General features: G+C 42.1%; 1 protein-coding gene across 1 annotated transcript in view; it reads left to right on the top strand.

Moving 5' to 3' along the window:
- LOC311121120 (charged multivesicular body protein 5-like) overlaps window positions 1-16,890 on the top strand; it is a gene marked incomplete at its 3' end in the record, with an annotated part of 44,865 nt that extends 27,975 nt beyond the window's left edge. The window contains exons 5-10 of the mRNA XM_084195652.1: window positions 1,713-1,806; window positions 13,596-13,667; window positions 13,753-13,830; window positions 14,004-14,034; window positions 14,544-14,659; window positions 16,840-16,890. Of these exons, the coding sequence (XP_084051778.1) occupies window positions 1,713-1,806; window positions 13,596-13,667; window positions 13,753-13,830; window positions 14,004-14,034; window positions 14,544-14,659; window positions 16,840-16,890 (442 nt within the window). The remainder of the gene's footprint in view (window positions 1-1,712; window positions 1,807-13,595; window positions 13,668-13,752; window positions 13,831-14,003; window positions 14,035-14,543; window positions 14,660-16,839) is intronic.

The raw sequence follows: 16,890 nt of genomic DNA, 5'->3' as shown, positions 1-16,890 counted from the left end.
GAGGAGAGAGAGTTAGCTTTAGCAGTGCGGAGAGTCTCCGTGACACAGAGAAGAGCAGTCTCAGTTGAATGACCAGTCCTGAAACCTGATTGGTTTGGATCAAGAAGGTCATTCTGAGAGAGATAGCAAGAGAGTTGGCTAAAGACGGCACGCTCAATAGTTTTGGAAAGAAAAGAAAGAAGGGATACTGGTCTGTAGTTGTTGACATCAGTGGGGTCGAGTGTTGGTTTTTTGAGAAGGGGAGCAACTCTCGCTCTCTTGAAGACGGAAGGGACATGGCCAGCGGTCAAGGATGAGTTGATCAGCGAGGTGAGGTAGGGGAGAAGGTCACCGGAGATGGTCTGGAGAAGGGAGGAGGGGATGGGGTCAAGCGGGCAGGTTGTTGGGCGGCCTGCAGTCACAAGTCGCAGGATTTTATCTGGAGAGAGAGGGGAGAAAGAAGTCAAAGCATAGGGTAGGGCAGTGTGAGCAGGACCAGCAGTGTCATTAGACTTAACAAACGAGGATCGGATGTCGTCAACCTTCTTTTCAAAGTGGTTGACGAAGTCATCCACAGAGAGAGAGGAGGGGGGGGGATTCAGGAGGGAGGAAAATGTGGCAAAGAGCTTCCTAGGGTTAGAGGCAGATGCTTGGAATTTAGAGTGGTAGAAGGTGGCCTTAGCAGCAGAAACAGATGAAGAAAATGTAGAGAGGAGGGAGTGAAAAGATGCCAGGTCGGCAGGGAGTTTAGTTTTCTTCCATTTCCGCTCCGCTGCCCGGAGCTCTGTTCTGTGAGCTCGCAGTGAGTCATCAAGCCACGGAGCTGGAGGGGAGGACCGAGCCGGCCGGGAGGATAGGGGACACAGAGAGTCAAAGGATGCAGAAAGGGAGGAGAGGAGGGTTGAGGAGGCAGAATCAGGAGATTGGAGGGAGAAGGATTGAGCAGAGGGAAGAGATGATAGGATGGAAGAGGAGAGAGTAGTGGGAGAGAGAGAGCGAAGGTTGCGGCGGCGCATTACCATCTGTGTAGGGGCAGAGTGAGTAGTGTGGGAGGAGAGCGAGAGAGAAAAGGAAACAAAGTAGTGGTCGGAGACATGGAGGGGAGTTGCAGTGAGATTAGTAGAGGAGCAGCATCTAGTGAAGATGAGGTCAAGCGTATTGCCTGCCTTGTGAGTAGGGGGGGACGGTGAGAGGGTGAGGTCAAAAGAGGAGAGGAGTGGAAAGAAGGAGGCAGAGAGAAATGAGTCAAATGTGGACATAGGGAGGTTGAAATCCCCCAAAACTGTGAGGGGTGAGCCATTCCAGGTATGGGGGTGAGCCATTCCAGGTATGAATAATGACCATGTTATATTCCAGGTTTGAATAATGACCATGTTATATTCCAGGTTTGAATAATGACCATGCTATATTCCAGGTTTGAATAATGACCATGTTATATTCCAGGTTTGAATAATGACCATGTTATATTCCAGATTTGAATAATGACCATGTTATATTCCAGGTTTGAATAATGACCATGTTATATTCCAGGTATGAATAATGACCATGTTATATTCCAGGTTTGAATAATGACCATGTTATATTCCAGGTTTGAATAATGACCATGTTATATTCCAGGTATGAATAATGACCATGTTATATTCCAGGTATGAATAATGACCATGTTATATTCCAGGTTTGAATAATGACCATGTTATATTCCAGGTTTGAATAATGACCATGTTATATTCCAGGTATGAGGGCCAGAGAGACCAGCTGGCTCAGCAGTCCTTCAACATGGAACAGGCCAACTACACTATACAGTCCCTCAAGGACACCAAAACTACAGTAAGAACTGTTACTAACTACACTGTAACTACACCATAACCCAACTACGCCATCCAGTCACTAAAAGGACACTAAAACTACAGTAAGAACTGTTACTAACTACACTAGGAACTACACCGTAACTACACCATAACCACACTATAACTATACTATAACTACTGTACACTGTAACTACACTAACTACACCATAACTACACTATAACTATACTATAACTACTGTACACTGTAACTACACTATAACTATACTATAACTACTGTACACTATAACTACACTATAACTACTGTACACCATAACTACACTATAACTACACTATAACTACTGTACACTGTAACTACACCATAACTACACTATAACTACACTATAACTACTGTATACTGTAACTACACTAACTACACCATAACTACACTATAACTACTGTACACCATAACTACACTATAACTACACTATAACTACTGTATACTGTAACTACACTAACTACACCATAACTACACTATAACTACTGTACACCATAACTACACCATAACTACACTATAACTACTGTATACTGTAACTACACTAACTACACCATAACTACACTATAACTATACTATAACTACTGTACACCATAACTACACTATAACTACACTATAACTACACTATAACTACACTATAACTATACTATAACTACTGTACACTGTAACTACACTAACTACACCATAACTACACTATAACTACTGTACACCATAACTACACTATAACTACACTATAACTACTGTATACTGTAACTACACTAACTACACCATAACTACACTATAACTACTGTACACCATAACTACACCATAACTATACTATAACTACTGTACACTGTAACTACACTAACTACACCATAACTATACTATAACTACTGTACACCATAACTACACTATAACTACACTATAACTACTGTACACTGTAACTACACTAACTACACCATAACTATACTATAACTACTGTACACCATAACTACACTATAACTACACTATAACTACTGTATACTGTAACTACACTAACTACACCATAACTACACTATAACTACACTATAACTACTGTACACTGTAACTACACTAACTACACCATAACTATACTATAACTACTGTATACTGTAACTACACTAACTACACCATAACTACACTATAACTACTGTACACCATAACTACACTATAACTACACTATAACTACTGTACACTGTAACTACACCATAACTACACTATAACTACTGTATACTGTAACTACACTAACTACACCATAACTACACTATAACTACTGTACACCATAACTACACCATAACTACACTATAACTACTGTATACTGTAACTACACTAACTACACTGTAACTACACTAACTACACCATAACTACACTATACTGTAACTACACTACACTGTAACTACACTATAACTACACTACACCATAACTACACTATAACTATACTATAACTACTGTACACTGTAACTACACTATAACTATACTATAACTACTGTACACTATAACTACACTATAACTACACTACACTATAACTACACTATAACTACACTATAACTACACTACACTGTAACTACACTAACTACATTATACTAACTACAATATAACTACACTACACTATAACTATACTATAACTACACTAACTACATTATACTAACTATACTATAACTACACTGTAACTACACTAACTACACTACACTACATTATACTAACTACACTATACTATAACTACACTAACTACATTATACTATAACTACACTACACTGTAACTACACTAACTATATTATACTAACTACACTATACTATAACTACACTATACTATAACTACACTACACTATAACTACACTAACTATATTATACTAACTACACTATACTATAACTACACTATACTATAACTACACTACACTATAACTACACTAACTACATTATACTAACTACACTATACTATAACTACACTATACTATAACTACACTACACTATAACTACACTAACTATATTATACTAACTACACTATACTATAACTACACTACACTATAACTACACTAACTACATTATACTAACTACACTATACCATAACTACACCATAACTACACTATAACTACTGTATACTGTAACTACACTAACTACACTGTAACTACACTAACTACACCATAACTACACTATACTGTAACTACACTACACTGTAACTACACTATAACTACACTACACCATAACTACACTATAACTATACTATAACTACTGTACACTGTAACTACACTATAACTATACTATAACTACTGTACACTATAACTACACTATAACTACACTACACTATAACTACACTATAACTACACTATAACTACACTACACTGTAACTACACTAACTACATTATACTAACTACAATATAACTACACTACACTATAACTATACTATAACTACACTAACTACATTATACTAACTATACTATAACTACACTGTAACTACACTAACTACACTACACTACATTATACTAACTACACTATACTATAACTACACTACACTATAACTACACTAACTACATTATACTATAACTACACTACACTGTAACTACACTAACTATATTATACTAACTACACTATACTATAACTACACTATACTATAACTACACTACACTATAACTACACTAACTATATTATACTAACTACACTATACTATAACTACACTATACTATAACTACACTACACTATAACTACACTAACTACATTATACTAACTACACTATACTATAACTACACTATACTATAACTACACTACACTATAACTACACTAACTATATTATACTAACTACACTATACTATAACTACACTACACTATAACTACACTAACTACATTATACTAACTACACTATACTATAACTACACTACACTATAACTACACTATAACTACATTACACTGTAACTACACCATAACTACTCTATAACTACACTGTAACTTCACCATAACTACATTAGAACTACACCATAACTACACTACACTATAACTAGACTACACTAACTACACTGTAACTACATTATACTAACTATACTATAACTACACTACACTGTAACTACACTACACTACACTGTAACTACATTAACTACACGAAAACTACACAACACTATAACTATACCATAACTACACCATAGCGACACTACACTATAACTACATTACACCGTAACTACACCGTAATGACACTAACTACACTGGAACTACACTAACTACACACTAACTGCACTGTAACGACACTACACATAATTACACCATAACTACACTGTAACTACACTACACTGTAATTACACTAACTAACCTATAAATACACAGTAACTACACTAACTACACCAATAACACTGTAATTACACTAACTAACCTATAAATACACAGTAACTACACTAACTACACCAATAACACTGTAATTATACTAACTAACCTATAAATACACAGTAACTACACTAACTACACCAATAACACTGTAATTACACTAACTAACCTATAAATACACAGTAACTACACCAATAACACTGTAATTACACTAACTAACCTATAAATACACAGTAACTACACTAACTACACCAATAACACTGTAATTACACTAACTAACCTATAAATACACAGTAACTACACTAACTACACCAATAACACTGTAATTACACTAACTAACCTATAAATACACAGTAACTACACTAACTACACCAATAACACTGTAATTATACTAACTAACCTATAAATACACAGTAACTACACTAACTACACCAATAACACTGTAATTACACTAACTAGCCTATAAATACACAGTAACTACACTAACTACACCAATAACACTGTAATTACACTAACTAACCTATAAATACACACTAACTACACTAACTACACCAATAACACTGTAATTATACTAACTAACCTATAAATACACAGTAACTACACTAACTACACCAATAACACTGTAATTACACTAACTAACCTATAAATACACAGTAACTACACTAACTACACCAATAACACTGTAATTATACTAACTAACCTATAAATACACACTAACTACACCAATAACACTGTAATTATACTAACTAACCTATAAATACACACTAACTACACCAATAACACTGTAATTACACTAACTAACCTATAAATACACAGTAACTACACTAACTACACCAATAACACTGTAATTATACTAACTAACCTATAAATACACAGTAACTACACTGTAACTACACCAATAACACTGTAATTACACTAACTAACCTATAAATACACAGTAACTACACTAACTACACCAATAACACTGTAATTATACTAACTAACCTATAAATACACAGTAACTACACTAACTACACCAATAACACTGTAATTACACTAACTAACCTATAAATACACAGTAACTACACTAACTACACCAATAACACTGTAATTATACTAACTAACCTATAAATACACAGTAACTACACTAACTACACCAATAACACTGTAATTATACTAACTAACCTATAAATACACAGTAACTACACTAACTACACCAATAACACTGTAATTACACTAACTAACCTATAAATACACACTAACTACACTAACTACACCAATAACACTGTAATTATACTAACTAACCTATAAATACACAGTAACTACACTAACTACACCAATAACACTGTAATTACACTAACTAACCTATAAATACACAGTAACTACACTAACTACACCAATAACACTGTAATTACACTAACTAGCCTATAAATACACAGTAACTACACTAACTACACCAATTACATTTACATTTTACATTTTAGTCATTTAGCAGACGCTCTTAACCAGAGCGACTTACAGGAGCAATTAGGGTTAAGTGCCTTGCTCAAGGGCACATTAACGTCATTTAGCAGACGCTCTTAGCCAGAGCGACTCACAAATTGGTGCGTTCACCCTATAGCCAGTGGGATAACCACTTTACAATTTGGGGGGGGGGGGGGGGGGGGGGGGGGGGTTAGAAGGAATACTTTATCCTATCCCAGGTATTCCTTAAAGAGGTGGGGTTTCAAATGTCTCCGGAAGGTGGTGAGTGACTCCGCTGTCCTGGCGTCGTGAGGGAGCTTGTTCCACCATTGGGGTGCCAGAGCAGCGAACAGTTTTGACTGGGCTGAGCGGGAGCTATGCTTCCGCAGAGGAAGGGGAGCCAGCAGGCCAGAGGTGGATGAACGCAATGTCCTCGTTTGGGTGTAGGGACTGATCAGAGCCTGAAGGTACAGAGGTGCCGTTCCCCTCACTGCTCCATAGGCAAGCACCATGGTCTTGTAGCGGATGCGAGCTTCAACTGGAAGCCAGTGGAGTGTGCGGAGGAGGGGGGTGACGTGAGAGAACTTGGGAAGGTTGAACACCAGACGGGCTGCGGCATTCTGGATGAGTTGTAGGGGTTTAATGGCACAGGCAGGGAGCCCAGCCAACAGCGAGTTGCAGTAGTCCAGACGGGAGATGACAAGTGCCTGGACCAGGACCTGCGCCGCTTCCTGTGTAAGGCAGGGTCGCACTCTCCGAATGTTGTAGAGCATGAACCTGCAGGAGCGGGTCACCGCCTTGATGTTGGCGGAGAACGACAGGGTGTTGTCCAGGGTCACGCCTAGGCTCTTCGCACTCTGGGAGGAGGACACAGCGGAGTTGTCAACCGTGATGGCGAGATCATGGAACGGGCAGTCCTTCCCCGGGAGGAAGAGCAGCTCCGTCTTGCCAGGGTTCAGCTTGAGGTGGTGATCCGTCATCCATACTGATAAGTCTGCCAGACATGCAGAAATGCGATTCGCCACCTGGTTATCAGAAGGGGGAAAGGAGAAGATTAGTTGTGTATCGTCAGCGTAGCAATGATAGGAAAGGCCATGTGAGGATATGACAGAGCCAAGTGACTTGGTGTATAGGGAGAAAAGGAGAGGGCCCAGAACCGATCCCTGGGGGACACCAGTGGTGAGAGCACGTGGTGCGGAGACAGCTTCCCGCCACGCCACTTGGTAGGAGCGACCGGTCAGGTAGGACGCAATCCAGGAGTGAGCCGCGCCGGAGATGCCCATCTCGGAGAGGGTGGAGAGGAGGATCTGATGGTTCACAGTATCAAAGGCAGCAGACAGGTCTAGAAGGACAAGAGCAGAGGAGAGAGAGTTAGCTTTAGCAGTGCGGAGAGTCTCCGTGACACAGAGAAGAGCAGTCTCAGTTGAATGACCAGTCCTGAAACCTGATTGGTTTGGATCAAGAAGGTCATTCTGAGAGAGATAGCAAGAGAGTTGGCTAAAGACGGCACGCTCAATAGTTTTGGAAAGAAAAGAAAGAAGGGATACTGGTCTGTAGTTGTTGACATCAGTGGGGTCGAGTGTTGGTTTTTTGAGAAGGGGAGTAACTCTCGCTCTCTTGAAGACGGAAGGGACATGGCCAGCGGTCAAGGATGAGTTGATCAGCGAGGTGAGGTAGGGGAGAAGGTCACCGGAGATGGTCTGGAGAAGGGAGGAGGGGATGGGGTCAAGCGGGCAGGTTGTTGGGCGGCCTGCAGTCACAAGTCGCAGGATTTTATCTGGAGAGAGAGGGGAGAAAGAAGTCAAAGCATAGGGTAGGGCAGTGTGAGCAGGACCAGCAGTGTCATTAGACTTAACAAACGAGGATCGGATGTCGTCAACCTTCTTTTCAAAGTGGTTGACGAAGTCATCCACAGAGAGAGAGGAGGGGGGGGGGGGGGGAGGATTCAGGAGGGAGGAAAATGTGGCAAAGAGCTTCCTAGGGTTAGAGGCAGATGCTTGGAATTTAGAGTGGTAGAAGGTGGCCTTAGCAGCAGAAACAGATGAAGAAAATGTAGAGAGGAGGGAGTGAAAAGATGCCAGGTCGGCAGGGAGTTTAGTTTTCTTCCATTTCCGCTCCGCTGCCCGGAGCTCTGTTCTGTGAGCTCGCAATGAGTCATCAAGCCACGGAGCTGGAGGGGAGGACCGAGCCGGCCGGGAGGATAGGGGACACAGAGAGTCAAAGGATGCAGAAAGGGAGGAGAGGAGGGTTGAGGAGGCAGAATCAGGAGATTGGAGGGAGAAGGATTGAGCAGAGGGAAGAGATGATAGGATGGAAGAGGAGAGAGTAGTGGGAGAGAGAGAGCGAAGGTTGCGGCGGCGCATTACCATCTGTGTAGGGGCAGAGTGAGTAGTGTGGGAGGAGAGTGAGAGAGAAAAGGAAACAAAGTAGTGGTCGGAGACATGGAGGGGAGTTGCAGTGAGATTAGTAGAGGAGCAGCATCTAGTGAAGATGAGGTCAAGCGTATTGCCTGCCTTGTGAGTAGGGGGGGACGGTGAGAGGGTGAGGTCAAAAGAGGAGAGGAGTGGAAAGAAGGAGGCAGAGAGAAATGAGTCAAATGTGGACATAGGGAGGTTGAAATCCCCCAAAACTGTGAGGGGTGAGCCATCCTCAGGGAAGGAACTTATCAAGGCGTCAAGCTCATTGATGAACTCTCCAAGGGAACCTGGAGGGCGATAGATGACAAGGATATTAAGCTTAAATGGGCTAGTGACTGTGACAGCATGGAATTCAAATGAGGAGATAGACAGATGGGTTAGGGGAAAAATTGAGAATGTCCACTTGGGAGAGATGAGGATTCCTGTACCACCACCCCTCTGACCAGATGCTCTCGGGGTATGCGAGAACACATGGTCAGACGAGGAGAGAGCAGTAGGAGTAGCGGTGTTTTCAGTGGTGATCCATGTTTCCGTCAGCGCCAGGAAGTCGAGGGACTGGAGGTTGGCATAGGCTGGGATGAAGTCAGCTTTGTTGGCAGCAGAACGGCAGTTCCAGAGGCTGCCTGCGACCTGGAACTCCACGTGGGTGGTGCGTGCAGGGACCACCAGGTTGGAGAGGCAGCAGCCACGCGGTGTGGTGCGTTTGTGTAGCCTGTGCAGAGAGGAGAGAACAGGGATAGGCAGAGGCATAGTTGACAGGCTGTAGCAAATGGCTACAAAAATGCAGAGGAGATCGGAATGAAATGGACTAAGCATCTGGGAGCGGAGAGAGCAGGGCCTCCCTCACCAAAAACTTCTACCTCAGAAACTAAAATTGTTTCACTGAACCACCCGAACAAAAAACTCTCCCAACTTCCGCCTTTGGAAATCAGAATTGTTGTGAACCACAGCGGTTCAATGTTTAAAGGAATAGACTCAACCCACTTTGTTCAGCTAGCCAACTATGACACCATAGCCAACTAGCAGACTAGCATCCAATAACAATAACACACCGTTTAGCACCAACACTTGGTCACAACAAACCACCAATAATGTGATAACACACTAAACAGATCATTCGTGTCTTTGTCAAGTTCTTTTCATGACGCAGCAATGATTAGAAGTTGGCTAGCTAGGACAAGTATATTGTGGTTAGCTACTACAGTACAGCCAGCTGGTCATGTTGGGTAGCTAGCAATGGCCACTGTGTTGACTCTGTTTGAAGAACGGCTAGCTAGCTAGCTTCGTGCTACAGCCGGCACGGCCGAGGACACTGCCAAGACACAGTAACTACCCACAACAACCCACGAAGCCTAGCTATGACGCCGTAGCCAACCTGCAAGCTAGCATCCATTAACACACAACTTAGCATCAACACCTGGCCACAACAAACTGCCAAGAGTGTGTCAGCACACCAAACAGACAATTCAAGTCCGTGTCGAGTTCCCTTCACAACGCAGCAAAAAAATAAAATAAAAAATTAAACGTTGGAACCAGCTCTCCAGCGTTGCTAATCGTTACCAGTAGCTACCCGCTAGCTAGCTAGCCTCGTGCCTCGATACCAACCCACAATTACCCACGGAAACCTACAATAACAACAATACTAACCTACAGTAAATACAATACCTAACTACAGCTAACTACCTACCTATGATCTAATACATGGTTAAGCAAAAGTTAAACGTTGGCTAGGACTACATTACCATTGGAACCAGCTCTCCAGCGTTGCTAATCGTTACCAGTAGCTACCCGCTAGCTAGCTAGCCTCGTGCCTCGATACTAACCCACAATTACCCACGGAAACCTACAATAACAACAATACTAACCTACAATAAATACAATACTTAACTACAGCTAACTACCTACCTACGATCTAACACATGGTTAAGCTTTACTCAACACTACATGTAGCTTACCTCCTGCTTACCTCCAGCCAGAGAAAAACACGACCTCTCCCGACAACCTCGCAGGTGTAACACTAACACTGTAATTACACTAACTAGCCTATAAATACACAGTAACTACACTAACTACACCAATAACACTGTAATTACACTAACTAGCCTATAAATACACAGTAACTACACTACCTACACCAATAACACTGTAATTACACTAACTAACCTATAAATACACAGTAACTACACTAACTACACCAATAACACTGTAATTACACTAACTAACCTATAAATACACACTAACTACACTAACTACACCAATAACACTGTAATTATACTAACTAACCTATAAATACACAGTAACTACACTAACTACACCAATAACACTGTAATTATACTAACTAACCTATAAATACACAGTAACTACACTAACTACACCAATAACACTGTAATTACACTAACTAACCTATAAATACACACTAACTACACTAACTACACCAATAACACTGTAATTATACTAACTAACCTATAAATACACAGTAACTACACTAACTACACCAATAACACTGTAATTACACTAACTAACCTATAAATACACAGTAACTACACTAACTACACCAATAACACTGTAATTACACTAACTAGCCTATAAATACACAGTAACTACACTAACTACACCAATAACACTGTAATTACACTAACTAGCCTATAAATACACAGTAACTACACTAACTACACCAATAACACTGTAATTACACTAACTAACCTATAAATACACAGTAACTACACTAACTACACCAATAACACTGTAATTACACTAACTAGCCTATAAATACACAGTAACTACACTAACTACACCAATAACACTGTAATTACACTAACTAGCCTATAAATACACAGTAACTACACTAACTACACCAATAACACTGTAATTACACTAACTAACCTATAAATACACAGTAACTACACTAACTACACCAATAACACTGTAATTACACTAACTAACCTATAAATACACACTAACTACACTAACTACACCAATAACACTGTAATTATACTAACTAACCTATAAATACACAGTAACTACACTAACTACACCAATAACATTGTAATTACACTAACTAACCTATAAATACACAGTAACTACACTAACTACACCAATAACACTGTAATTATACTAACTAACCTATAAATACACACTAACTACACCAATAACACTGTAATTATACTAACTAACCTATAAATACACACTAACTACACCAATAACACTGTAATTATACTAACTAACCTATAAATACACACTAACTACACTAACTACACCAATAACACTGTAATTACACTAACTAACCTATAAATACACAGTAACTACACTAACTACACCAATAACACTGTAATTACACTGTTAATACCCTGTAACTACCCTGTTACTACCCTGTTACTACCCTGTTACTACCCTGTTACTACCCTGTTACTACCCTGTAACTACCCTGTTACTACCCTGTAACTACCCTGTTACTACCCTGTTACTACCCTGTTACTACCCTGTTACTACCCTGTAACTACCCTGTTACTACCCTGTAACTACCCTGTTACTACCCTGTAACTACCCTGTTACTACCCTGTAACTACCCTGTAACTACCCTGTTACTACCCTGTAACTACCCTGTAACTACCCTGTTACTACCCTGTAACTACCCTGTAACTACCCTGTAACTACCCTGTTACTACCCTGTAACTACCCTGTAACTACCCTGTAACTACCCTGTTACTACCCTGTAACTACCCTGTTACTACCCTGTTACTACCCTGTTACTACCCTGTAACTACCCTGTAACTACCCTGTTACTACCCTGTTACTACCCTGTTACTACACAGTGCGGATTTATCTTCATTCTGGACACAATCAGGTTACTGAAAGTGCATACAGTGTCTGATGTCATCAGCATTCCGCCTTCAAGTCTCCAGAAAACGTGTGTTTTGCGAGCGAGAGGCACCTTTCATTATAACGTTGGAGGAAATACGTTCCTAGCCTTTGAGGAACGTGTTTGCTGGCCTCATAATTGCTAACCAGCTATCTATGTTTGGCTAGAGTTATGCTAACCCGTTTGCAATCCCTTTAGCTGTGCTTGCTAGCTTGCTGGCTGGCTAGCTACAGAGGTTAGCTGGCTAGTTAGCTACAGAGGTTAGCTGGCTAGCTACAGAGGTTAGCTGGCTAGTTAGCTACAGAGGTTAGCTGGCTGGCTAGCTACAGAGGTTAGCTGGCTAGTTAGCTACAGAGGTTAGCTGGCTAGCTACAGAGGTTAGCTGGCTAGTTAGCTACAGTAGTTGGCTACTGCCATGAAGTTGTTGTTGTATTATCAGATTTAGCCTGTTCCACCGTTTTCTAGAATGCATACTGGCATTTGAATATAGTGCGGGAAAAGGGAATCTGGACACACTGTGGACACGGTAGACACATTTACATGTAGGTGTAGACGCATGATGTGTTCAGAACTCCATGATCAGAATACAAAAACTGCTTTAACTGTAATGCCTCACACTACAATCTGTCTCAGTTCAGTTCTATTCTTTCCCACAAGCAGCGTAACATGCAAGCAAAGCAGTGGGAATGGGTTTGATCAGTACTTGACTACTTGTCAGCCGTGTAATAGTACTCCTCTGTGGTGTTGGTTCCCAGGTGGAGGCTATGAAGATTGGAGCTAGAGAGATGAAGAGGGCTTACAAGGACGTGAAGATCGATCAGATAGAAGTAACACATTTCATCTCTTGATATCAGTTACCTCACATTATAGGCTGTACAGCTTCTTTATGATGTCATGTATGATGTGGTGTAGGACCTACAGGATCAGCTGGAGGATATGATGGAGGACGCCAACGAGGTGCAGGAGTCTCTGAGTCGGAGCTACGGAACTATAATAATAATAATAATATAATAATAATATGCCATTTAGCAGACGCTTTTATCCAAAGCGACTTACAGTCATGCGTGCATACATTTTTTGTGTATGGGTGGTCCCGGGGATCGAACCCACTACCTTGGCATTACAAGCGCCGTGCTCTACCAGCTGAGCTACAGAGGACCACTCCTGAGATAGACGAGGACGACCTGGAAGCAGGTAGGGGTGTGTCTAACAGCAGGTAGGGGTGTGTCTAACAGCAGGTAGGGGTGTGTCTAATAGCAGGTAGGGGTGTGTCTAATAGCAGGTAGGGGTGTGTCTAACAGCAGGTAGGGGTGTGTCTAATAGCAGGTAGGGGTGTGTCTAACAGCAGGTAGGGGTGTGTCTAACAGCAGGTAGGGGTGTGTCTAACAGCAGGTAGGGGTGTGTCTAACAGCAGGTAGGGGTGTGTCTAACAGCAGGTAGGGGTGTGTCTAACAGCAGGTAGGGGTGTGTCTAATAGCAGGTAGGGGTGTGTCTAATAGCAGGTAGGGGTGTGTCTAACAGCAGGTAGGGGTGTGTCTAATAGCAGGTAGGGGTGTGTCTAACAGCAGGTAGGGGTGTGTCTAACAGCAGGTAGGGGTGTGTCTAACAGCAGGTAGGGGTGTGTCTAACAGCAGGTAGGGGTGTGTCTAATAGCAGGTAGGGGTGTGTCTAAAGAGCTGGTTGATGTTGTTGTGTGTTGTCAGAGCTGGATGCCCTTGGGGATGAGTTGTTACTGGATGATGACAGTTCCTACCTGGATGAGGCTTCCTCTGCCCCGTCCATCCCAGAGGGCAGACCCAACAACAGTAAAACCAACAAGGTAAGACACAGCCCTGGCCTGCTCAGAGCCCTGACCTCAACCCCATCCAACACCTTTGGGATGTGCTCAGAGCCCTGACCTCAACCCCATCCAACACCTTTGGGATGTGCTCAGAGCCCTGACCTCAACCCCATCCAACACCTTTGGGATGAATTGGAACGCCGACTGCGAGCCAGGCCTAATCGCCCAACGTCAGTGCCCGGCCTCACTAATGCTCTTGTGGCTGAATGGAAGCAAGTCCCCACAGCAATGTTCCAACATCTAGTGGAAAGCCTTCCCAGAAGAGTGGAGGCTGTTATAGCAGCAAAGGGGGACCAACTCCATATTAATGGATGTGATTTTGGAATGAGATGTATGACCAGCAGGTGTCCACATACTTTTGGTCATGTAGTGAACGTATACAGTGCATTCGGAAAGTATTCAGACCCCTTGACTTTTTCCACATTTTGTTACTTTACAGCCTTGTTCTAAAATTGATTAAATTATTATTTTTCTCATCAATCTATACACAATATCCCATAATGACAAAGCAAAAATAGGTTTTTAGACATTTTAGCAAATGTATTTAAAAATAAAAAACTGAAATATCACATTTACGTAAGTATTCAGACCCTTTACTCAGTACTTTGTTGAAGCACCTTTTGCAGCGATTACTGCCTTGAGTCTTCTTGGGTATGACGCTATAAGCTTGGCACACCTGTATTTGGGGAGTTTCTCCCATTCTTCTCTGCAGATCCTCTCAAGCTCTGTCACAATGGATGGGGAGCGTCGCTGCACAGCTATTCTCAGGTCTCTCCAGAGGCGTTCGATCGGGTTCAAGTCCGGGCTCTGGCAGGTCGTTGTCCTGTTGGAAGGTTAATCTTCACCCCAGAGGTCCTGAGCACTCTGGAGCAGGTTTTCATCAAGGATCTCTCTGTACTTTGCTCTGTTCATCTTTCACTCGATCCTGACTAGTCTCCCAGTCCCTGCCGCTGAAAAACATCCCCACAGCATGATGCTGCCACCACCATGCTTCACCGTAGGGATGGTGTCAGGTTTCCTCCAGACGTGAAACTTGGCATTCAGGCCAAAGAGTTCAATCTTGGTTTCATCAGACCAAATAATCTTTTTTCTCATGGTCTGAGAGTCCTTTAGGTGCCTTTTGGCAAACTCCAAGTGGGCTGTTATGTGCCTTTTACTGAGGAGTGGCTTCCGTCTGGCTACTCTACCATAAACGCCTGATTGGTGGAGTGCTGCAGAGATGGTTGTCCTTCTGGAAGGTTCTCCCATCTCCACAGAGGAACTCTGGCGCTCTGTCAGAGTGACCATTGGGTTCTTGGTCACCTCCCTGACCAAGGCCCTTCTCCCCCGATTGCCCAGTTTGGCCGGGTGGCCAGCTCTAGGAAGAGTCTTGGTGGTTCCAAACTTCTTCCATTTAAGAATGATGGAGGCCACTGTGTTCTTGGGGACCTTCAATGCTGCAGAAATTTTTTGGTACCCTTCCCCAGATCTGTGCCTCAACACAATCCTGTCTCGGAGCTCTACGGACAATTCCTTCGACCTCATGGCTTAGTTTTTGCTCTGACATGCACTGTCAACTGTGGGACCTTATATAGACAGGTGTGTGCCTTTCCAAATCATGTCCAATCAATTGAATTTACCACAGGTGGACTCCAATCAAGTTGTAGAAACATCTCAAAGATGATCAATGGAAACAGGGTGCACCTGAGCTCAATTTCGAGTCTCATAGCAAATGGTCTGAATACTTAAATTTGCACACATGTCTGAATACTTTCCGAATGCACTGTACTTCCATTAATTTCTTTAACTGGTACCCAGCTACCTTCATACTAGTCTTGTGGGGCTTGTGGGCGTCCTAGAGCAAAACAACCGACATGTTCGTGCGAGTCCCACCTTTTCATAGAGGGGGTACTAGTATGTAGTCCAAACCGTTCGGACGCTACAGACGTTTTCGTGAGAAGACCGATTTTCGGGATGTCTCATGGTCTGACAAACACTGCTCTAGCACTGTCACCTTTCACCGCAGATGGGGTTGAGACGGAGCCCAAGCAAAAAAACACATCTCAAGCTTAAACTGACAGATGTATTATTGTTATTTTGTATAATGCTAATTAGATTTCCGCAGGGGCGCGGACATTGACCCTAGGTTTTTTTTAACACGTATTTTCTTGTGTTTCCAGGACGGTGTTCTGGTGGATGAGTTTGGTCTGCCACAGATCCCTGCTACATAA

Source organism: Coregonus lavaretus, assembly GCF_964263955.1.
Source record: "Coregonus lavaretus genome assembly, contig: HAP1_SCAFFOLD_359, whole genome shotgun sequence".
NCBI classification, from domain to species: Eukaryota; Metazoa; Chordata; class Actinopteri; order Salmoniformes; family Salmonidae; genus Coregonus; species Coregonus lavaretus.
The sequence above is the reverse complement of the archived record's forward strand: the minus strand, read 5'-3'. Positions and strand labels throughout refer to the sequence as shown.